Source organism: Puma concolor, chromosome A1 (assembly GCF_028749965.1).
Source record: "Puma concolor isolate L17-30 chromosome A1, mPumCon1.1.hap2, whole genome shotgun sequence".
Taxonomy (NCBI): Eukaryota; Metazoa; Chordata; class Mammalia; order Carnivora; family Felidae; genus Puma; species Puma concolor.
In genome coordinates this window covers 139671634-139695603 of record NC_141667.1, presented here as the reverse complement: position 1 = coordinate 139695603, position 23970 = coordinate 139671634, and the positions used below count along the sequence as shown (strand labels likewise).

General features: G+C 48.4%; 1 protein-coding gene across 2 annotated transcripts in view; it reads left to right on the top strand.

Annotated features, from left to right (window-relative positions):
- Nucleotides 1-2261: 2261 nt before the first annotated feature.
- Nucleotides 2262-23970, top strand: part of PRDM6 (PR/SET domain 6) — a 235380-nt gene continuing 213671 nt past the window's right edge. For both annotated transcript variants that reach the window (XM_086705400.1, XM_086705395.1), the window contains exons 1-3: nucleotides 2262-2393; nucleotides 2884-3481; nucleotides 12461-12768. In XM_086705400.1, the coding sequence (XP_086561526.1) occupies nucleotides 2899-3481; nucleotides 12461-12768 (891 nt within the window). In that variant the 5' untranslated portion in view covers nucleotides 2262-2393; nucleotides 2884-2898. The remainder of the gene's footprint in view (nucleotides 2394-2883; nucleotides 3482-12460; nucleotides 12769-23970) is intronic.

Sequence of the window (23970 nt, the reverse complement as noted above, 5' to 3'; positions counted from 1 at the left end):
AACCTACTTTCTGAGCCTCAGTGTCCCCATCTGTAATATGGGGTTAATGATAATGAGTTCTCCGCGCGGTTCCTAGGCGGAATGAACTTGAAGCGCCTACCCGCGCCTGGCCAATCCGAAGCTCTCCCTGACCGATCAGCTAATCTTGCTACGAAGGGGAGCCCCCCCCACCTCCGGCTTCCCAGGGTGCGGGCGGCAGGAGGCCTGGGGGCGGGACGACAGTTGTTGCAACTAACTAGCGTCTCAAAATCTCGAGATTTCCAAGTTTGTTTGGAGGGCTGTATGGGGAGGAGTTCTCCGAGACGGCCAGCCCTGGGGACCAAACAGTTGAGCGTAGCCGGCGTGGCCCCAAACAAGGAGGAGGCGGGCGGGGCCGCTGCCGCAGCGTCCGGGCTCCCCGTCTCTCCCAGAGAACAGAGAAGCCTCCTCGTTCCTCAGCAATGAACTGGGAGAGTGTCAGAGAGAGAGAGCTTGCCCCTTCTCCCGTGGGCCGGCAGCTACTCTTGGGCAGTTCTTCCAGCAAATTAATTGAAACGGGCCTGGAACTTCGTAGTCTCCTTCCGATGGGGTTGTTCAAAGCCCGCGCTCAGAGTGCTCGGTTAGCCTCGGGGGTCCACAGCACGTGGGTTTTCCCTCGTGGTTTTGGCCTTAAACTTGGATACCATCAATCTGTCCAAGAATGACTGATGACCTTGTCACAACGACGCCAGTCAAAACATTTTCGGTCCAACTGTGTTCCAATCAGCGTCGAGGCATCCTCCGTGAGACCCGGACAAAGTCTAAACAGCGCGGTTCCCAGGCTCAGGCGACAGGAGTGGTGGGAAGACAAAAAGAAACAAGAAGAAATCAGTAAGGAGTGGCTATTAATTGTTCAGAGTGGCGGGTGCTAAATAAGTTGGCTTGTTTGGGGAAAGACAAATGTCATTTCTTCCCTCTGAGTGTGGACAGAACTCCGGCTTTGGGAAAGCGCCCGAGCCGGTCATTTTCACACACCCTGTCCGTGCCCTACCCCCACCGAGCACTGCCACTGCCTGGAAGGGCAGGGGGCTGGTGCCCAAATCTTGGAGATGAGAGCGCGCAGGGAAGGGCAGCGGGGCATTCCAAGGCACCTGGAATGGTCAGAGTGGGGGTGGGGCTGCTCTCCCAGCCTGCACCGCCGACGCCACGTTTGGGGCAAGAGGCTTCTGCACGACCCCCCGGGGCAGCCCCTAGCAGCAAAGGCAAAAAGCTTCGCCGGTAACCGGGAGCAGTTTAACCAAGTGTTACGCAGCCCGGGATACTTGCCTCCGCTGCCCACAAGGAGAAGGAGCGAGTTCCCCAGGCAGACCACTCGAGAGTGGGTGGGCTTAGCGCTAAGCCGTGTGACACTCCACTGCGGCCGCCTCCCAGCTCCGCGGCCAGACTTGAGTCCCGCCAGGACTAGCTGCCCTTTAGAGACCCTCGGCCTCACGCCCACCAGCTCACCAAAGCCTGCCTTCTCCGCTGCAAACTGAGCGTTTCGTACCAGTGCGCAACCCGCCCCGCCCCTGCCTCCCCCGGCCAGGATTTCTGCTGAGAGTTGCGTGGCGGGCTAGTCGAGCAGTTACTCCTGGAAAAACTGAGCCGGACAAAAGCGCAAAGCCGGTACTGGGACTTAGTCCACTCGCCGGCTGGGCGCGCCTACTCCGAGGCGGACACCCGAGCGCGTGAGGAGATGCATTCCGGTTTTCGTGTTTCCCCTGCTTTCAGGATCAGGGCAGTGAGCTGGTACCTAGAAAAGACTTATCATGGACAGGAAGAGACAACAGGAGAGCGGGAGACGTCACGCCAAAAAACGAGCGGGGGGTGGGTGGGTGGGAAGGCGTTGGAGGTATCTGTGCTGGAGAGGGGCACAGGCCGTGTGTGGATCCAACCGAGTTAGAACTTCCTTCTCTCCCTCTCCCCTCCCCTTCGTTATTCTGGCCTGCCTACCGCCTCCCCCCACTCTCCATCTCCACCTCTCTCTCTCTCTCTCTCACTCTCTCTCTCTCTCACACACACACACACACACACACACACACACACACACACACACACTTGTATTTTGTGCTGTCGTAAAACCCACGTGTCCAGCCGGGAGGCTGCCAGAGCGTGGAGCCGAGGAACCGGGACGCGGCGGCAGCCGAGCGCAGCAGCCCACCGCGGCTCCGATCCGCGCCGGATCGGCCCGCGCTCCCGGCTGAACTGCTCTAGCGCGTTCCGCGGGCCTCCACGCCCATCTCTCGCAGCCCGGGAGGGTTCCGGGCGGTCAGATCACATCTTGGGCTCTCCCCTCCGCGGCCCAGGGGCATGTAGCGCACCCGGGACGCACACTCTCCCCCACGCCCACCGAGACACACGCACGCACGCACCCGCCGGCGGCTCGGAGTTTCCAGGTAAGGCGAGGCTCGTCTGGGGCCGGTGGTCTTGGGCCCCGGGGATAGGAGGCTGGAGGTCCCGGGCTGGGGGCGGGGGGCGAGACTGTCCCGCCTCCTGGCGCCGGAGGCCAAAGCCGCTCCGGCTCTGCGCCACTCCGGCTCGGGTCGGCTCCGGGCGCCTGCTGAGGGCGGGGGCTGCGTCCTGCAGCCGAGTTCTGCGGGCGAGCGCCCTTGCGCCGGGCTTCAACAGTGCGCGGCGGGAGCTGGGCGCCTCGGACTGGAGGCAAGGCAGGGTGCACACAGCTCCCTTCGCGAGGCGCCGCCGCTTCAGAGTAAACTTTGCGCCCCAGCGGAGTTGGAAAGAGGGAGCTGGGGAACCGGGCTGCCGCAGGCGGAGCCCAGGGCTGAGCCCTTGCTCCACGGTCTTGGCGGTCATCCTCCCCGCCCCTCTCGCACCCAGCCCTGGGCCCGGCTCAAGCGCACCCTCCTCTCTGCCCTCTGCCCCCAGCTTGAGAGGTCGGACATGCTGAAGCCCGGAGACCCTGGCGGCTCGGCCTTCCTCAAAGTGGATCCAGCCTATTTGCAGCACTGGCAGCAACTCTTCCCGCACGGCGGCAGCGGCGGCCCGCTCAAGGGCGGCGGCGCCGCGGGTCCCCTGGGCGCGCCGCAGCCCCTCCAGCCCCCGCCGCCGCCGCCGCCCCCGGAGCGCGCAGAGCCGCCGCCGGACAGCTTGCGCCCGCGGCCCGCTTCGCTCTCCTCCGCCTCCTCCACTCCGGCTTCCTCCTCCAACTCGGCCTCCTCTGCCTCCTCCTGCGCCGCCGCTGCCGCCGCCGCCGCGCTGGCGGGTCTCTCGGCCCTGCCTGTGGCGCAGCTGCCGGTGTTCGCCCCTCTGGCCGCCGTCGCCGCGGAGCCGCTGCCCCCCAAAGACCTGTGCCTCGGCGCCGCCTCGGGCCCGGGGCCTTCCAAGTGCGGCGGAGGCAGCGGCGTGGACGCCCGAGGCGCCCCGCGCTTCCGCTGCAGCGCGGAGGAGCTGGACTATTACCTGTACGGCCAGCAGCGAATGGAGATCATTCCGCTCAACCAGCACACCAGCGACCCCAACAACCGTATGTAGCCGCAGCCCGCGCGCGCTCTCCAGGGGCGCTGGCGCCGTCGAGCGCGGGCGCCCATCGGGGAAGCGGGTCGGATGATTGGGACTCCGGGTGGCGGGCTGGCCCAGGCCGCGGCTCTGCACGTCCCAGACTGCGGTGGCAAAATTTTCCCGACGTTAGGGAAGGAAAGAGAACGGCTGGGATGCCGGGTGGCACTTCGGGGTTACCTTGTCCTCCTCCCGTTCCCTGCCTCGCAGCCCCAAGCCTTTAAGACCCGCGCTGCTCGAGGACCGGACTTTCAGATCTCCGCCCTCCCGCGGGATTGTGCCCGGGGCCGGGAGGGTCCTAGCAGCGTACGCTGGGGAGTGTGGGAGACGGGCTTCGCCTGGCCTTAGCGGGACACGGGAGGCACTCTCAGCATTTCTGGGGCGCGTGAATCCCAGGGCTTGGGTCTCCTTCTCTCTGCCTTCTCTCTGGAGTTCACTACATCAGCTCATTTTCGGGCCGTGGGGTTGCAGGGGACCAGCCGCGAGCTGCTGGCTGGCCGGGCCTCGCTGGAGTAGGAATTTTGGACGACGCTGGGTCAGTCTCTCCCTGCAGGCAGGCATGATTCTTGGATCTTCTGTTTATTTAGAAAAGGGGAAAAAGAAAAATTGCCAACTGCTTAATGAGAAAACATTTCCGACTTCAGGGTAGGGTGGTTCCCTGCGGATCCCGCGTTCTCCGTGCACCCTTGATCGTGTAAACGTTCGCAGTCCGTAGGCATGCTTGGTGGTTTCCTTCTTTCTTTCTTTCTTTTTTTTTTTTAAATAAGAGTGACAGTAGTTAGTTTCGTACAGTGCGCTGTCTTTGTTTCCGAGTGAATGGCAAGTGCCTAATTAAAGCTGGAAGTTCTCTTCCCCGCTTCGATCCTTTATTCAAAGTTTCAGACCTCACCAGTACAGGTCCATTGGGAGGTCTTGAAGCAAAATTCTAAATGAAGACCAAGAATGTGCATTGCTTGGTCTCTAGTTATTTCCGTAATATCAGAAGTTATGATATGCTTACACCTAAGGCAGTTGGTGTAAGTGCTAAGTGGACTTCCAGAGTCTCTGGAGAGCCTATTAAAGCAGGTTAAGAGAGTCAGGTGGAAAGCGATACAGGATTCCAGAGATCGACACTCACTCAGCTATTTTCATCTCATTTCTGAAGAATTTAGTTTCTGTATGAGGAAAGTGGATGATAAACATGTATTATCATTCTCCGCTGGAATAAGTCCCCTCTTGCAGAATGTCTCCCGCTCCAAGAACTTCTTAATTCGTTGTAAAAACAAAATAACTCCGGGTTTTAGCGAAAGGGCTCCCGGTGTCGCTACTTTGATGAGAAAACACTGGACACGACCCTAGCGATGGAGGTATTTTAGTCTTTTCATAAGAGATGGGGATAATTTTTCTGATGGAGATAATTACAACTAACAAAAAGATCAGTTGTATTTACTTTTTTTCCTCTCTAGAGTTTGAGGCTAAAGTACCAGTTTAAAATGAGGGTTTCAAGTCGAATTTGCCCTGCAGTTAAGAAGACTTTTGGATTTCAGAGCTTTAGAAAATTTTGGAAAATTATATTGTCCTAGTGGATTTCAAAAAAATACTTATCTCCTACTGAATTTCTTGAATGTGTTGCTTTCAAAGCAGTTCTTTTAAAAAAAAAACAACTGTGAATTAAGAAAGACAAGAAATGCTTTTTGGAGAAGATATTTTCTGACCGCTAAGTAAAACATAGTGATTTTGGGCTTAGAGTGCGTCATCGAGCTTGCAGTTTCTCTTCTGAATTAAACGAGTATTGGAAAAAAATGCCAGCAGTACACCCCAAAAGCCCAGGCTGTGCCCTGAGCTCCTATACTGTTTGCAGAGCAATCTTGAGGTTCAGGGCATTTTCACCAGAGAAGAACCTAGATCAATCTGAGAAAGAACTGGGATAGATTGCTAATTAATATGTGGCTCTTGAACCAGTTTATTGCCCAGGTAACTTTTTCCTCTGGCTGGAGGAGATGATTTATGATTTATCTAAATTATTCCTATCGTGTTAATCTTCTGGTATCCCCTTTTGAGTGGACTGGACGGCTTCCCTGTGCCAAGTGCAGGGGAAAACAGAAAACACGAAGGGAAAGACAGTCAGATCGTCCTATTAGAGTTACACTTCACGTCTCTCCCTAATTAAGGGAGAAAGAAATTGAGAAAGAAATTGAGAAAGAAAATAGAAAGCTGAGGCCGTTCTGTGTAATGCTGACGGACCAGGCCTGCCATTCTATCAGAAACTTCTCTGGGCAAGAGCCCTCGCTCTTTTGAAACCTTGGGATGTGTTTTTGCAAAGATGGAGTGAGAAGTGATTGAGTTTAATCTAGCGAGCGGATCAAAACAAAACAGAAATGCAAAGGGTGGGAAACATTTTTCCCCCCCTGCCTTAGATGGGGGGAAGTTTCTCAGTTACTTGAAAGATGGTGAAAACCACAGCTTTGCCCCATTCCCAGGTTCTAAGTGGGTGGGGTGGGGGGAGGTGGGGTGGGAGGCAGGCAGAGGGAAGCACCTATTTATCCTGCGGCTCATTTTCCTGGTTTCCTTTTAGCCTCTTGCCATCTTGCTCTAAAAGAATTCTGTGAAATGACCACTCAGCATTGCTTCATTTTATTACTTTATATTAAAAAGGATATTGGGACATTTTCTCTTTTTTCTTACAAGGCAAAGAAAGGGACCTCCTTACTTCCCTTATCCCTTTAGAAGAGTAACCCTTTGCCTGGGAGAAACAACCCAGTAACACATAGGAATCATTAACAGTCCTTTGACCTTGAAACTTTACTGGCATCTTTGGCAAATGCCATAGAGAAGGTCCTGTGGCTTTCTTTCACACACACACACACACACACACACACACACACACACACACACTTAAAAACAGCAGAAACTGTAAAAGCTAGCCCCTCGTAAACTCTTCCATTGTATTTCTCTTATCTAACTCTGTGGGTTATTTTATCGCAGGATTGAAGTACTCTTTGAACTGACTCTCCCAATGCTTCTTTGCCGGGTTTTCTTCCCACCGTCCTCACACCGGTCGGCATTGTGTAGTAGAAACGGAGGATGGGGTCTCTCTTCCTTTTCTTCTGTCACTGCCCGCATTTGCTGCCTGGTTGCCCGAAGCCATTGATTACGTCAGGCTCCTTCGCTTTGGCCTCTTGTGGGGTTCCGGGAGCTGGTGCGTTGCTTAAGACCCCACCACTACTCTTGCAAGGTAGTGAAAGGCGGCCACAGGGCGCCCCTGGTGTTTGTACGAATGATACTGGGCAGTCTCTTGGCCGGGCTGATTGCCTCCTCGCATACCTTTCATGTGAAGATGTTCTTTTTTGTGTGGGAAGGGAGGTGGGAGCTAAGTCCGCCCCGAGTGTCTTCGCGTGGAGTAGGGGCACTTTGCAACTTCCCCAGCTGGAGGTCTCTGCCTCCTTCTTTTTCAGAGGGAGCCCTGCTGCGCAGGGAACAGTAGTGGGAACAGCTCTGGCAGGTGCCCAGGTGTAGGAGTAGGGTGCAAAGCATTCCTGTTGGTAGCGCCACCCTTTCCTAGCGCTTGGGGAGAGGGGCTGTGGTAGAGAAAGAAATCTGGGGTTTGTCCTGTTGAGGGTTAGAGAGCTGAAAGAAGGGTGAGTATTTTCTGACCTTCCCCGATCTCTTCCCAACCGGTTGGGACACGTAGGTCCTGTTTTGGGGAGCTCCTGAGCCCAGTAACCCCCCCAGTGACGTCCTCCTGCCACCCAGGCACCGGCTTCCCTACCCCCGCCCAGCGTCCCCGCTGTCAAGCGCCTGCGACTTAGATTTCAGACCTGGTCCCTGGTGGGAGGGAGGCTCGGAGTCAGTGTGTGGGCTTTTGTGTTGTTCTATTTTTCTTTTTTTCTTTTCTCTCTTCTTGTGTGCAGGCCCAGCCCCATCCCGTAACACACATGATTTAGCTATTTTACATTATTCGTTATCTAGCGCCCTGAAACCGAACATAGAGCCATATATTAGATTGAGGTTAGGAGTGGTGGCGACTGTTTATTTAAGGTGATAAAATGGTCCATCAGCAGTAATCTCCATCGATATGTGCCACCAGGAGATGAAGGATGAGGGGACAAGCCACAATTAATTGCCCTATAGTTTTGTAGGAGAGAGTGGAGTCGGCCCAGGCCCGCTTCGATCTCCTCTCCCTCCTATTCATCATCTCCGCAATGTATATGGCGGCCTCGCAGGGGCAGGGGCCGGCGAGGTTTATCTCGGCCCAATATTCTCTCGCCCGCACACGCTGGCGCTCCCATTTAATTTATTAATACGGTCATCGAAAGACAAATAAAATCCACATTGCCTCCCCCCTTCTTTCTCTCCCTCCCCCTTTTGTCTCTCCCTCTTGGTCCCTGGGCCAAGCCGGCAGCCAGGCGGAACAGGGAAAGCCCAGCGCGCCCGCGATTCGCGGGGAGCTTTAAACTCCCCTCGGGAGAGTCCTCGAGAAGGTTCGGCGCGCCCACATTCGGCTCCCCTTCCCGGTGGCCGGGCTAACCGGCCTCGCCTTCTGGGTGTGCCTCTAGAGCCCCTCGGGGGAGCCTAAAAGACCCCTGCTGGGTGGAGGCACCGATCCGTGGGAGGGGCGGCAGTGGCGGCGGCCCCTTCTGGTTTTCTAGGAAAGGCCTTGGCTGGCCGGAAGGGGCAGGGGCCTGGGCGTTCAAGGTTCAGACTTCGGTGCGGGGAGTCCCCCGGCGGGCCTGGCCGTGCCTGCCCTCCAGGCACGGGGCTGGCGTGGGAGGACGCGCGGAGAGCGCGGGTTGGAGTCCCGGGGGCGTGCGCCCCGGCGTGGGAGGTTCCGGCCTGCAGGGCTCAGCCCGCCCCCCGCCCCGTCGCCGCACCCCGGCGACCCCGCGCCCGCACCCCGAGCTCTCGCGGAGCTGCCAGCAGGCGGCACTCCCGGGGCGCCTCCCCGGGCGGGATCGATGGGCACCCGCCCCGCCGCGCTCGGCCTGCGGGACCGGGGGCCGCGACCTCGGCGGCGGTCGCGGAGGATTTATAGCTTAGCTGTTACCGCCGCCCAGGCGGAGAGGCCGGCTTCTCGGCGGCCCTTCCGTTTCTCTTCCAGAGGATGAGTGAGGGCGCAGGCGAAGGCGGCGGCCGAGAGGCGTCGGGGAGCCAGGGCCTGGTGTGGCGGGGGCTTCCCGCGCGTCCGCCAGCCTCTGCAGACAGCAACAAAGTCCCGAAACGTGTTAAATTTCACCTTTCCTAGAACCAGAAATGAAACACCAGAGAAGGAAACCATGGCCTGCTCGGCCCCCTTTACTTACTCCATTTGCATTTGCACAAGTAGTGCACGCACTCGGAAAAAGATTCAAACAGCGTGCTAGGGTGTGAGATGAAGAGTCAGAGTCTGCTCTTCACTACACTGGGCCTGGCCTTCACAAGTCAGTAGGGAGGTCTGGAACCTGGTGACACATCCTTCCCTTATTCAGGGACCCATCAACAGGAGCACTAACAGATCTATTCAAGGTAGAGGAGGGACCCTGGTCTCTTCTGTTGCCTAGTGCTAAAATGGCATTTCAGCCTATCTTGCTTGGAGAATCTGATAGTCGTTCTCACAGATGGAGAAAACACTTTGCAAATAATAATTATGAACTGTACAAAAAATTACCCTAATTCTAGGAGAAACGAGGAACATGCATTTGCTTGCTCTTTATGAATACTAATGGACTTGCATTTTATGTATTGCTTGGTAGGGAATGCTGCGTGTAATGTATATATTAAATGTATATACAGCATATAAAAAATTCATCTTGGGGGGTGTAGTTTGGGCGTCTAGCTAGCTTCTCCCTCAAACCTTTTCTAGGTGTTTATGGCTTGTCTCTAGAAAACACTCTCTGAGTACTACCTCACATGTTTTAAGCTTCTTCAGACTCCTTTGGGACTCAGAGACCTAAGCCAGGGGCCAATTATTTTCAATGGCAGAGGTTTTGTAGAGTGAAAAACAACAGCATCAGGATAGAACTGTGTTTAGATGTAATTGGTCAACTTCTCTAGCAGAATATTTTGATGCAACCTGAAGTGGTTTCTAAATTAAGACTCATGTAATTAGAGTGGATTGGCCTCCCTCGCTCTGCTGTGGACTTCACACACAGGTAGTTTTCTCAATACTGGGAGAAACTCAGCTTTTGATTCAGCAAAATGCCACTACTGGGTTTTTCAACACCTGCTGGAGGCCAATGAAACATAGCAAGTAGAGAAGTAAAGCTATCTAAAGAGGACTTCTTAAAGAAAGGACTAGCCAGAGTTTTACCATGCATCACAAATACTGGGAGTGTGTTTGCTGTCTGTGGGGGTGGTGGCTGGAGTTGGTACTTTTCCTCATTTTATTACTGATGTAGTTGGTGTGATATTGAACGTGGTGGAGACGTTGGAAGTTGACAGAATCTCTGGGGTTGGACTGATAGGGAGTGAATACCAAATGCTCTTGCTTCTTATCCTGGTTCACTGAGCCAACCAGAAAGGAAAGTGGGTTAAGCAACTCCCTGGGGTGATTTTATTTTTATTTTTATGGGCCTGTTGCCTTTGTTCATTGTCATTTGTTTTAAGTTCTTTTTGCTCAGGTGCTGAACGGTCATCTCTGAGGTCAGACACTAAAATTCAAAATTGTAGACATCACCTCTTCACTTTTCCATACTTCTCACAGCCCCAAGCCCAAGAGTGTGGGAGGGAGATCTAGAAATCTTTGTAATTGACCGGTGCTAGAGCAAATTTTGCATCTCCCAAAGAGTGGTGTCGGTGAAATAATGCTATCGATTGTGAGTTTGGGTATACAATTCTCCCAGCTTTCATTGGTCTCCCTAGATCTTTAGGTCTGGAGGCTTTGGAGTCAGGCAAACCTGACTGAATCTTTACCACTTTCTAGTTTCTGAGCCTTGGTCTCATGACATTGCTCATGAAGCCTCAAATTGCGTCATCTGCAAAACAGGGATCATGATAGGGTGATTGCTCGGCTCAAGATAGGTGTCTGGAACACTATGCGGCAGGTGACTTTGAGTTTTTATTGTCTTTCTTTCCATTCCGCCTTTGTCTTGAAGTTTCTGTTTTCACAATCAGAAGCTTAAGAGGATGTGTGAAGTGTATCTGGAAGGGCTGACGTATGGTAAGTGTAGGACTACCTTCCATCTAGGCCCTGAAGTCAAAAGCAGAGCCTGACGGTATTTACATTAGTGTCTGTTACTAGAAGGGGGAGCTTTTGTGCGATGGAGGTCCAGAGGCATGGACGCTTCCTGCCTGTAGGACCAGTTTGTTGCTTTTCACTTGAGAGGCCTGGGGACGCCTCCAGGACGCTGCAGTCAGAGGGTCCTGTCATTTCCTGGGCTCTCTTGGGAGGAGTGAGGGAATAGCTGACTGAGGGGAAGGCGCAGCCAGCTGGAGCCCTTCTCCACGGAGATAGGATGCTCACATGATGGTCACCCCTCAGCTTGCTGTGAAACAAGGGGGGTTCACTCACCGTGGCTGGTTGCCATTAGGGGTTCCTTCCTTGATGACCCACTTTGTCCAAAGTTACGTGGGTGTTTCCTCTGTTTGAGCACGGAGAGGGCACACTTAGGTGATCCACCAGGACTGGCAGCGACCAAAGCTAGGCGGAGGTGCTTTGAGACCCCAAGGATGAGCTGTCACCCAGCACTGGCGTATCCACTGGTGCCCCAGCTCTCGCCTGAGAGCATGCTCTGATGCTCGGTGCCATAGGACTCCATTGCGCCGGGGCGCCGTGGGTTCCCCGGGGAGGCCAGGTCGTTCAGGCGGGTGCCCAGGCTGCCTCCCTGAGGCGGTCTGCAGGGCCCCGGGCGCAGACACCGCGGCTCCGCCAGGCCCATTAATAACCCGGAGGGCTCTGCGATCCGACAGCGCGGTCGCCGCAGGCCCTGCTTCCCGCGGCCGCCTGGCCTTTTCCCATCCAGTTTTTAGTCGAGGGACACTGGGCATCCACAGGTCCCCCGCCCAGAAGGAGGGTGAGGGATCCCCTTGGCTGCTGGAATGTTGGCGAGAGACCTCTTCACAACAGCTTTCCCTTCGCTTATAACTCAAGATAGTCGCATTCAGCCTGGGGATCGGCCGTCTGGGCGGGAGTTGGGGCCCTCTCCACCGAGCCATTATTCTGATCCTTAACGACCCGTTATCTTGATCCTTAAATTTGCTCTTCGTTTCTTTTTGGCTTCTGGGAGGAGTTTGCACTCCAGGACAGGTACTCCAAACCTGCCAGAACATTCCCCTTTTCCACCCGTGCCCTTCTGGCTGGAGTGGCCAGAGCGAGTGCTGCCGGGGCTCGAGAGGGACCCCAGCGCCAGTGCGCCCTCTTTGGCGGTTGTCTGGGGTTTCGGCGCCACGGGAGCCAAGACCGGCTCCGCCCTCTGGTGTGGGGGTCCCTAGGAGTAGGAAGGACGCTCTGTGCTAGGTGGGTTGCCCACCTGCCCTGGTGATTCTAGAAGTATTTTCTTTAATTGTAGAAGGTGGAAAACCAGATACGCCCGGGTGATCAAAGTGCAATCTCTGTTGAGACAGAAGACAGAGCAAGAGACACGCTCTTTTCGCGTATTAAACACACCTGGAAATCCGGTAGAGCGAGAACACCTGGGAACCGAGAAAGGGAAGTGGGAACTAGAGACCGACGGGAAGAGGGGGAGAGGGACAGACCTAGAGGACAAGACGCGAGCCCTGGGCTCCGCAGAGACGGCAACGCCATCCTCACCTACTTCGCAGGGGTTTTGGGGCGCCCCGGGTCTCGACTCCTACCAGGCCGATGTGGGTGCTGCGATTTCCAGGGGAGAGGTGCATATTTACTTCTCCCCCTGTTCGCAGTGGCTTCACCTCCCTCGCAGATGGCTTACCCGGGAGGGGGATGTTGTTGTCCCCGGGGTTTACCCGAGGCTGGGCCGCCTCGAGCGGCAGGTTAACCTTCTTCCTTCCCTCCCTCCCGCCTGTCTCCCGGCAGGTTGCGACATGTGCGCGGACAACCGCAACGGCGAGTGTCCCATGCACGGGCCGCTGCACTCGCTGCGCCGGCTCGTGGGCACCAGCAGCGCCGCGGCCGCCGCGCCCCCGCCGGAGCTGCCCGAGTGGCTCCGGGACCTGCCGCGGGAGGTGTGCCTGTGCACCAGCACTGTGCCGGGCCTGGCCTACGGCATCTGCGCGGCGCAGAGGATCCAGCAGGGCACCTGGATCGGGCCCTTCCAGGGCGTCCTCCTGCCCCCGGAGAAGGTGCAGGCCGGCGCTGTGAGGAACACGCAGCATCTCTGGGAGGTAAGTCACTCGCCGCCCAGCACCTTGCCAACCAGCCGGAGCTCTGGCCGGCAAAGAGCCTGGCCCTTGGTGGGGGCAGGGGCGGAGGAAGGCATTTTTGGGGAGAGCCTCCCTTGTTCTCCAGAAGGTAGTGGAGAATAGATTTCTCTGGTCACGCAAATGCCCAATATCGGCAGCACCTGCAGTGATGAGGTACGCAGCCAGGAAGACAGGGGCTCCAGGTTTCTGAAGTTGGAACCCCCTTAACAGGCCTCTACTCCAGCTGGTCTCCCTGGATCTTGAGAAAAAGAAAACGCAGGTGAGGTGATAGAGCAGAGGAGGGTGGACATTGGGGGTGTAAGAAGAATCTGGTGCCCCATTCTGAGCTCTTCCAGGATGTTTTTTGGGCACTGGGCAAGAAGGAACATAAGCCTGACCAGGAGGAAGAGAGCCAGGCTCCTTTTCCCAGATAAAAACAGTTTTGTAAACCCTGAATTAGACTGCAACATGTTTCATAACTTCCCAAGTATCCGAAGGAAGCAATTCCTGTCGTGAATGAGAAATCACAAATTCTGCTTCTTCTCTGACAAAGTACAGCTCCATAGTCTTCAACAAGACAGGAAATCAAAACATAGGAAAACTCGGAGCACTTTGATATCACCCAATTAATGGTAATACTTCAGTGGCACAATCTTATCTCACGCTATTATTTAAAAATAAACAGTGTACTTGAAAAATGTTAGTCTGAGATTCCTCCCAAAGCTTTATGGTTGATTATCGAGATCCAGTTCTGAAGAGGCAGATTCTTGGCCATAGGTAACCCCCCCCAACCAGTTGTAGCCACCTCTCACCCATGGAGTGATTTATGAAATACAAGATGCTAGAAGTTTTACTCTTAGGGCAATATGTAGATCTTACTGAGGCCAGGCAGTGTAATGGAGTGGGAACAGCCAGAAAACAAAGCCTCTCAAGTGCCAGCGGCCAAGTTGGTGTGGACTTGAAGTCCCCATTCATGGTCATTTTTACAGCAACATGTCTCACACACTTGGTTCGCTGGCCTGTCAAGATGGGCATGCTCATTGTGAGAAGCCCCATGGTCAGTCACCAAAACTCGGGAGACTCAGTAATCCACTCGGATTTTTGCTGAGCACTCTGGCCAGCACTACCTTAGGGCCTGGAGACACAGCATTGTGAAAAACAAACCCGGCCTCCAGAACTGTTACAGGGCTGTTGGGGATGGGCTGCTGGGGCCTGTGTTTGTAAAACCTTCTTGGAAGGGGGAGGAGCTAAGTGTATGAGCTCCCAGCGCACTGGCCCAAGATGACCACGTGGCGGCCATGGGTGGCATAGACCTTACAGTTACCTGCTAGGGCTGTGGGCCCAGGTTGCAGGTTCCATTTCACTCCTAAATTGGAAAACAGTTACACGTTTTTCATCTTTCAGACCAGGATTCTTGAACAAGGGGCAGATTTATGTTACCAAATAGTGTTTTCTTTTGTTTTGTCTTTTTGTTTTTTAATAGAAATTTTCACAGGAAAACATGGTGGGAGAAAAATGGCTTGGTACATGGAGCCAGGTTAGGAGTTAGAGCTCTGGGGATTGGAAAAACTGACAAGTGGGAAATAATCAAAGCATCTGGTTTGGAAATATTTCCCAGTTGGTTTTTGTTTCTGACTAATTAGTTGTAACCTCCAATGCGGTTTAAAGTTTATAAAACACTTCCAGGCACTTTTCGTGTTCCAGTAGTGTTATTAGGAGTGCTAATATCATAGAGTTAAAGGTCTGCCAGTACTTTTCTGAGATCTTAAAGCAGTTGTTCAATGGTACGGATTTGCTCTGTGTGCAGATGTTAAGACTGAACACTGTTATATTGCCCTCGGTTGCCTCACGTTTTGAGCTCATCTATTTTTAGAGTGCCAGGGGACAAAGCCATAAACATGAAAAAAATCCCATCGTTCATTGTTGTTGTTTTTTTTCTTTTTTTGGTTTTTTTCTTAAAGGATTTGGATTCTTGGTATATTGGCTGGAGATCACTACGCATATAGAGTAAAATGATAAATCTTAATACTGAAAACTGTAGAGTCTTTCTCTTGTACCTTTCCTTGTACGTGAAGTTGAAATTGTTCAAATAAGGAGTGGGACTTGAGGGTTGTTGTTGTTGATCCCTCAGTCGATAGGAAGTGCGTCTTACCTGTAGCTTCAGGTATGTGAGTTGGTTCTGTGTTATAAAAAAGACTTGCTGGGAGTATGCACGCATAAATGATTTACGGGCCCCTCTTCCTAATTTCAGGACATGATCTGTTTATTTTTATCATCTGTAAGAACAGTTAGAATAAGTAAACATTGAGGGGATCGAAGGGATATTAAAACTGCAGCCGTGCAAAATATATCTGTCTCCTGGGAGATCCTATAAAATGTGACGGACTGGGGCCAGGTAACTTAGTGCCGATGTCCATTTGTAAGATACAACACTTACTTTAATGGGTTTCAGGTTTTTATTAGTATAATTTTTTTAAAGCTATAGAGTCTGAGTTTGTTAATTTTAAGCATTATGATTTATTCTTTTTCTGAAATGTGCCGATTTGAATTTAGTGACATATATAACAGGAGATTCCAAATGGTGTTCCTTACATGTCAGCCTTTGCTTTCAAACCTAAATTCTACTGTGAAAAAATTTTAATCACTGTATGATTCGTATTAGGAAAGAATCAGTAATCGGGATATACGGTAGATCGATAGGAAACTTTTGGCAATAATTGTTTCATGACTCATGTAATAATTATCCATTGAAAAAAACACATTCTTTCAGATATCTTCCAGAATCTCAGGTTGACATAAAACAGATCTTTAAAAACTTAAAAGCAGTTGAGGCATTACCATTTCATTTTAAAAGTCAACTGAAATCATTTCTCTTCTCACATTTTTTCCAAGTTACTGGCTGATGAAGAAATGTCTTTATATTTAGAGTTCAATACTCAGGTCCTGATGGATCTTCCCAGGGTTACTTATCTTTATTTCAGTACAATAAATGGATTGCTAATCTTTTCCCGTCACTGTTTCCAAGTAGATGATGGATTTTTGTTTCAGTTTACAGTTCATTGTTTTTAGTATGGCTGTACTTTATTATACACATGAAGGCTTATTACAGAAACAATCAGATTCACCTTAGTTACTCCCTTTGTTTAATCATTAAAACCTCCATTTTCTTTGTAGAAAATGGCTCTTTAATATTTAACATACATCAGCCATGGAGAGCTTGTCTGATTGTTTTGTCAGTGTGCTATCATCTTTTAGTTAATATTTGCTTTGTGTATAACCCTGGTTCTTAAAAATAGAGCAATTTAAAGAAAGTTAAATATCATTCCATTACCTTCCATATATTTTGACTCTTTGGGGTACTTACGGAAAATTCTAAGAGTTTTTCTTTTCTCTCTGTCTCTCTCTTTTTTAAGGAAGAAGTCCAAGTGATTTTTTTTTTTTTTTTTTTTTTTTTGGTGTGTGTGACTTAAGGAGATTAACAAACTGAAAGCCAAGTTGCTAGTCTTTTTCCTGGGGAGGGGCTGGGTACAGTTTCTTTTAGAATCAGATTTTAATGTATTTTACAAAAAATAGTAAATTCAGATAGTTTAAAACAAAAACATTACAGGATGGATTAAACAATCACTCACTTTGCTTATAGACATTTATTCCAGTAAGAGTTGGATACATGGTATATTTCTAGCTACTTGGCCATAATGAGAAAAATCTTTCTCAATATTTTGCAAAGAAAACATAGTCTTTCTCAGCAATTAGGTCTTATTGATGAGAGTGAGATAATTTTGCTCTAATGTGTTTTCTAATAAAGAAGTGAAAAGGCACATTTGATTCTAACATTCATGAAAACATTATCTCAATTATTAATGTGCCCTTTTTCCCTAGAGATAGATTAATCTAATTGCACATGGTTTCCCCTTTCTGCTTAACATCAGAATTTAATATGACTGGACCTGAGGAATGTACATAGTGTAAACTTGAAATTCTATTGGATATAAAATACGGAAGTTTAAAATAAAGTTACCATTTAAGATAGGCCAGAATTGCTCAGGCCTTTCAAATCAAAGTCTGATTTAACAGGAAATTTTAGTGACAATGACAAAATAGATTACACTTATTTTCGCCCTAGAAAAATTGTTCTGCTCATTGAAATAAGGTAGTGACTTGTTAGGATTATAGTCAAGGAACTGGAAAGGGCTTTAATTTTATAGAACCTGTCTTTGCCTCAGTAAATTTGAGTGTCTCCTTTTCATTTACACTACGTGAAAACCTTCCATTATTTCTCTTCAGAAAAATCAAGGGGGATAACATAATGCGGGTTTTTTTTTTTTTTTTTTGTGGTTTGATTTTATGCCATGATATTCTAGATTTAATAAGAGGTTTGCTTTTAAGCAAATGGTCTATTTTTCATCATTACCATTTAGCTTAGGTCAAAAGACGTTGATGAAACCAATATTAAAAATATATTACATGTTGCTAAATGTTTATATTTCACAACCATCATACATAATCGGTACTAGAAGGAAATGAATTGATTTCATATTTTAAATGTATTACTTAGCTTTTTATAAATACCCAATTGCATATATAGGACTGTACTCATTTGTATGTATTTAGATGTTGGAAAAAAATCATTTCAAATGAATCATTTCAAATGAAATTAAAGTCATTTAAAAATGAAATTGAAGTCATTCTAAAGTTGTTCCGGTGATAGTACCATAATTATATGGTCCATATTTTTGCTTTATAGACTTTGATGCATTTGGCCTGATTCACCAAAGCACTAGGGGATAGAATTATGTGGCTGTTCCAGTTATAATGAAGTAGAAATTGTGTTTCTTAGTGATTTATCATTTCATGTGATAGCCTGCTTGTCAGCTTGGTTTTGAATATGTCAATTTCATGAAGTCCAAATATGATTTCTCCTTAAAAATAAACTATAGTCATAGTACTGTTAGGTTTTAAATTTGCAGAGTAGCAGCTGATGTATCTCTTTGGCTTTGCCTCATTTGATTCGAAGATGTCTTTTATAGTGGTGCCCATTTGATAGAGTGCGAGCATTTTGTAGTTTTACATACACTGTAAAACCATCTGCCGCCTCTTGGAATCGTTTCCAGCATTGTGCTAAAAATCAAAACTTAGGACTTAACATTGGCTTCGAAAAGGGCCCTTACAGTCCTGGTCCGTTACATTTACATATCGCCCTGCACAGTGCCACTGGTGGTTTTCTGGGTCTGAAAATGATTCTGCTTTAAGAAAATAAATACGTAGAGCAGCCGTTTGGAAATTCTCACACTAGTGAGGTTTAATCTAAATATGCGTGTGACACGCCAGTGATTTAACTGCAAATATTTTATGAAGAATGATGTGTTCTGTATCCATGGGACTATATTTCTCATTAGTTCATTTTATCTGTTGTTTACAGATGGCTTTTACTGATGGCATTTTGGCTATGTGAAGAAAATAATTCATAAGTCTCTCGTGTCCACAACCGCATCTTTTCTTACATCCTGTGATTTTTTTTTTTTTTCCACACTGACTTAAAAACAGGGTCAAGAAATTGAAATCCCAAGCTCAGAGGTTACTGGACAGATGAAGTCTGTCCTCCCCAGTGGTAGCAAGTGAGCTGATGAAAACGTGGCTATGGTAACATTGGGCTGAAGGAAGCTTGCTGGGGAGCCTCTGTCTTTTACTGTGTCACTTATGGCACTTTTAATTATTTAAGTCTGTTTTGCTCCCCAGAAATCACTTAGAGTGGTAGTATAACCTTATGGATTTGTTAGCTGAGGAACCACATCCACAATATCCAAAACCTCTCGTTCTGCCGATCTGAAGAACGCCATGCCTAGACCCACTGCTGGATTGCCCCCCCCCCCCGCCCCCCGTCTCCCTCTCTCTCCCTTTCTCCCCCTCCCTTTCTTTTTTAGAATCTCGTAGACTCCAAGATTTCATGGGTCCCGACATTCCTTGTGTATTTACACAAGAAATACAGACTCCGGTACAACTACTTAGCATAAAAGCCAGAGAAAGCAGAGCAGGGTAGACTTTTCCTTGTAAGCATTAGCCACCTCGCTCAGATAAGTTACAGAATTCCATTATCCAAATTGTTACACATGTGTGACAGAGGTTGACCTTTCGTCATGTCAATCCTTTTTGCGTGGGCCCCAGGCTCCAGCCTAATGGCTCAAACCCTGATTTACTCACTGTAATAAGGGCAGGAGGTCGAGCAGTTGTCAGGCTGCCTGTTCGTACTCTTCTCGGAGCCCGGTTGAAGGCTGTTAACACAAAGCTTTTCAAAGTGAATTTACAACCCGCACCACTGACAGAGGCCAATCAGTGCACCATAAATGTCAGGTTAGTGAGATTGAGCAGTAAGTAAAGTACTGACAGCACACTATTGGCTGGAATCAATTGGCCAAGGTTTGACTGAGGAGCGCGAGCTACGTGCCTTGGCAGGCGCAGGGCAGGGGCTCAAGTGCGGAGCCTGGTTTTCCAGGTGGGAGTCCGTAGAGGTACCTGGGAGCAGGTGTGTGAGGGTTGAGACGCCGCCCCCGTTTGTTGGGGCGTATGGGTGTAGCCAGCCTCGTCCGTGTTGATGGGCTGCACGGTGTCTGAGTTCACGGCGGCCCCACCTGCTGACTCTGAGGCTTGGAGGAGAAGGGCCCGGCGTTAGACACAAAGGGGCAAGAGGAGAACGATCACGGTGTGGTGCCTTCAGAACCAGGGGACGCGTGCAGTGCGGTCCTGTGCGGCTAAAAGGTAACGTGTTCAGACTTCACAACCCTGACAGGGATTTCCACCAAGGCGTCGACCCACACACAAGCCGCCTCTTCTGCCCTTCTGGAAGCTGAGGGATGTGCAACTTTCACGGAAGTCACTAATGAATGATTATGGGTTGAGGGCCTGAATATCCATGAGGTGTGGTTTCCCCACCACACGGAATGTTTTTATCATTTTGTGTAATGACAGCCTGGACAACAATTCATTTAGCTCTGAAGGTATCAGCATTAAAATGGAGGAATCCATTAAAATGCTGTACGCAAGGATTTATAAATTAGGCAATTTCCTTGATTATTGCAATCATTTACAAAATTGATTGTTGCAGTGTGGTATAGACAGATTTCAGCAACTGTCATTGACAACAAGCACATTCTCTGATATCTATGGTTACTGGTCACTAAACCAGGTCACTGTCCCTCACTACTCCCTCCCTCCCGCTTCCCCACCCCCTTGTTGTGCTTGGTCACAAGGTCAGGCAGACTTGCAGAGAACCTTAAAACTCTAAAGTTTGAGTTGCCTTCAGAAGAGACCCACTTGGGCTGTGAGGGTGGGTGCAGGTTGTTGTGATGGTTGTAGCATTGTTTGCACGTGTGAATTCTAATTTTGGAGCCGCACGAGGATGATGCTCATGTGCCTCAGGTCAGTAGCGGAGATTTTGAAATGAGGCCAACCCAAAAGGAGATAATTTTTGCAAATTGCAGCTGTAAATATTTGTTTGATTGAAGATCTAAGAGTCAATAATGTGTTTTATTTGTTGGTCCTTAGAGTTCTAATTATCCGATAGATATATCGTAGAGTCACTGGATTTTAGGTCAATTAATTCTGGAAGGCATAATAAAGACATTGTTACAAGCGTGAAACGCTCAAAATGCTGCAGATTTTCCTGTACGAGGACACACACAAAACAAGTCGACTTGGTGCTTAATCACTAACCACAAACCACAGAGTTGCCTTTATTCGTGCAGTCTCAGACACGGGCATGCCCAATGTGTCTGCAGAGCTCCAGCCAATGAAAGCTAGCCGTGCGGTTTATGCTTAGTACCAAATAACTGACTTCGGACATTTGTTTTTCATCATCATTTTGTTTTTAATCATAATTTTTCCCTTTTGGAACTCTAAAAGAAACCGGGGCTTGTAAAATAATAACACTTTGGAAAATTGTTTAACGCTGTTGGGAAGACAAAAACGTTTTGGTTTGTCCTGATTTGAAGACATCAGTATTTGATCTCATGGTGGTCTTTGTTTAAAAGGGAAGATGCTGTGTTTTAGGAAGTCCTATGGCTTGGTGACACCTTGCGTCTATTTGGCTATTGTTGGGTCGGAAGTCAGAAGTTCCTTTTCATTTTTAATTAGTTGTACTATTCATGGCTTCAAAATTCAGCAGAGAGGCAGTATTTTCATTTCAGTGCCTCGATATGATTGCCTCGTTTTTATCCAAATGTTCTTTTCACAGGTATTTCTGGTTTCTGTTAAGACTCAAAAGCCATGTGACTAGATCTGTTTTGGGTGAATTGTGAAGGAGGCACTCACTGTTAAAGCTGTTTCTGCCAGTGCCCTTGTACATGAATTGAATACACCAAAATCTACAGCGTGCAACTGTGAAATGATGATATGGGGCTAAGCCCGTTTTATTAAAATGAACAGTGTTTTTCACTCTCTGTGATCCTTTTAAATTAAAGCTGCCTCTGGTAACGAAGTGTCTTCTATGTAGAAACATTCAGTGTAATCTAATTCAGCAGAAACTTCTTAAGTGCTTTTTAATTGGAATCAAATTAAATGTAATCAAGTCATGTTTTCAGGGTCTTGTAAAGCACCGAGACCTAAGTGTTGTTAGCAGGCTTGGGAATATTAATGTTGATCACAAATTTAGTACAACACTACTAAATTCTCAGAGGTCCATGCAAACTCCAAAATGGCAGATGACCCGTACATATATGTTTGGTTAGAGTACAATGCTTTCGGAATCTATTTTGTTTGTCCCCAGGCTAATACTGAGGTTCCTCTGTGATACTAAAAAAATACAGAAATCATTGCTGGGAGATAAAATCCTGAAAAACTTGGGGCTCATGCAAAATGCACTTAATTTCAGTTTGTTGCAATTAATTGCAGTTTATAATTTGACCTGCATAATCTACAGAGTGGAAAATCTGAAAATTAAGCTTTAAATGATGGAAATGAGATTTTCTACTGAAAATGTTTAATGTTCATCCTAAGCAATTCAAACTACACAAAAGTATACGCTGGCAGTAACTGTTGTTGATGGTTTTTTTTTTTTTTTTCAAGATTTTATTCTTGTTTTCAAGTAATCCCTACACCCATCCGTGGGGCTTGAACTCGCAGCTTCTGAGATCACGAGTCACACGTTCCACTGACTGAGCCAGCCAGGTGCCCCCCCACCTTTGTCGATGATTTTTATAATGGCCTTTTGGGAGATGACTATGTAATATAATGCATATTTATTTCATTGAAATCACAGTTTTGGTAAAAATATTTGTACCCTGTCATTGATACTGCAAAACAGATCTTGAAAGCCGCCACCAAAAGCACTGTTTTTCTAAGATCTTCTGCAGTGGTTAAATTTGGCTCAGCCATGAATAGATTTTGATTTTGTGTCTAGTTGCGTCCTTCCCTCTGTGTATTTCTCTTGGTAGGAAATTTCCTTAACAGTCTGCCAGCCTTGCTGTATTATAGAAACACTTCTTGTGATATTTTTGTATGTTTTGAGTGCATGTCTTTAATATGACCAGAGGCTTTCTGGAGCCTGTAGGGAGGTTTTAATGGTTCTCAGAGGGGAAGAAATTTCTGTGTTACTTTTTATACATGGAGGTGTTAACAAAAAAGGATCAGATTGCTTTGAAATGCTTTTCTAAGTAGGAAGACTCATTAATTTACTGACTTGCATGTTAGACTTCAGGCAAACTACTAAATTTCTTTGTGTCGCCGTTTCTTGTATAAGAGTCCTGCACTACTGTGCAAGTTAGAAAGACCGAATGTATGGCTTTTGTATAACAAAAGGGATTTTCTGTTTCAATTGGGATTTTTATTTTATTTTTCACTTGGGATTTTAATAATAGCCTGTAAGTTTCTACTGTACTCTGCACATAATTATAATTTCATTATTTGTTAAAGTGAAACCGTAGACTATGACACACAGTTTGAATGGATTTAGTTACAAAATCAGACTTAAATAATATCTAAATGCACATTTATTTAGTGCTGCTTATAAGGAAGAAAGGATTAAAGAGATGCTATACGACATGGGTGAAAAAAAAAATGATTAGATGGCCTTAATTTTTAAGACTATTTTTCTAATGGAGAGCAAAAGGATAACTGTAAATATTGGACATGTAAATAGAAGTTTCTAGGTGTGTGATTTCAGTAAGTCAAATGATTGCTCTTCATCCTCACAACAGAGAACTGACTTGCAGTATGAAATGTGAGGGGAAATGACTGAGAAACATCTAGAAAGATCACAAGGAAGCCCCCAAACCTGAAGGTCCTTTGACCGTGGACCTCACGCCAGGAGCAATTCATTAGGTAGGTTTGACACTGGGTATTGAATTCTGTATAGAACAGCATCTCACTGCCTAGCATATGGTGGCTTGTCAATACATATTAAATGACAGCAAATCAACATCGTGGCACATTTGCCACTGTCCATAAAAACGTGTGTGCTGCTGTGTGTGTACTGGTGAATACTGACTTACTGGCACACCGTGCAAATTGTGAATCTGTCAGTGTTGACCCTGTGAAAAGCAAGAATTCTGAGTAGCGGCTTGCAATTGGAAACTGTTATGTTTGGGGTGCCTGGGTGGCTCAGTCAGTTGAGCATCCAACTCTTGATTCATCTCAGGTCATGATCCCAGGGTCGTGGGGTCAAGCCCTGCGTGGGGCTCCATGCTGATGATGGAGCCTGCTTGGGCTTCTCTGTCTCCCTCCTTATCTCACCCTTCTCTGCTTGTGTGCACGTGCACGCGTGCTCTCTTTCTCTCTCAAAATAAGTAAACACTAAAAAGAAAATTTTGTTTTATTATTTTTATAAGCAGGCTCCATGCCCTAGCGTGGAGCCCAATGCGGGGCTTGAATTCATGACCCTGAGATCAAGACCTGAGCTGCTATCAGCAGTTAGATGCTTTTTTTTTTTTTAAATGTTTGTTTATTTTTGAGAGAGAGAGACAGAGATTGAGAGGGGCAGAGAGAGAGGGAGACACAGAATCTGAAGCAGGCTCCAGGCTCTGAGCTGTCAGCACAGAGCCTGACGATGGCTCGAACCCATGAACCTCGAGATCATGACCTGAGCCGAAGTCAGATGCTTAACTGACTGAGCCACCCAGGCACCCCAGGAAAATGTAGACGAAAAAGTCAAAATAAGATAAAAGCAGAGAGGCGGGCAAACCTTAAGAGACTCTT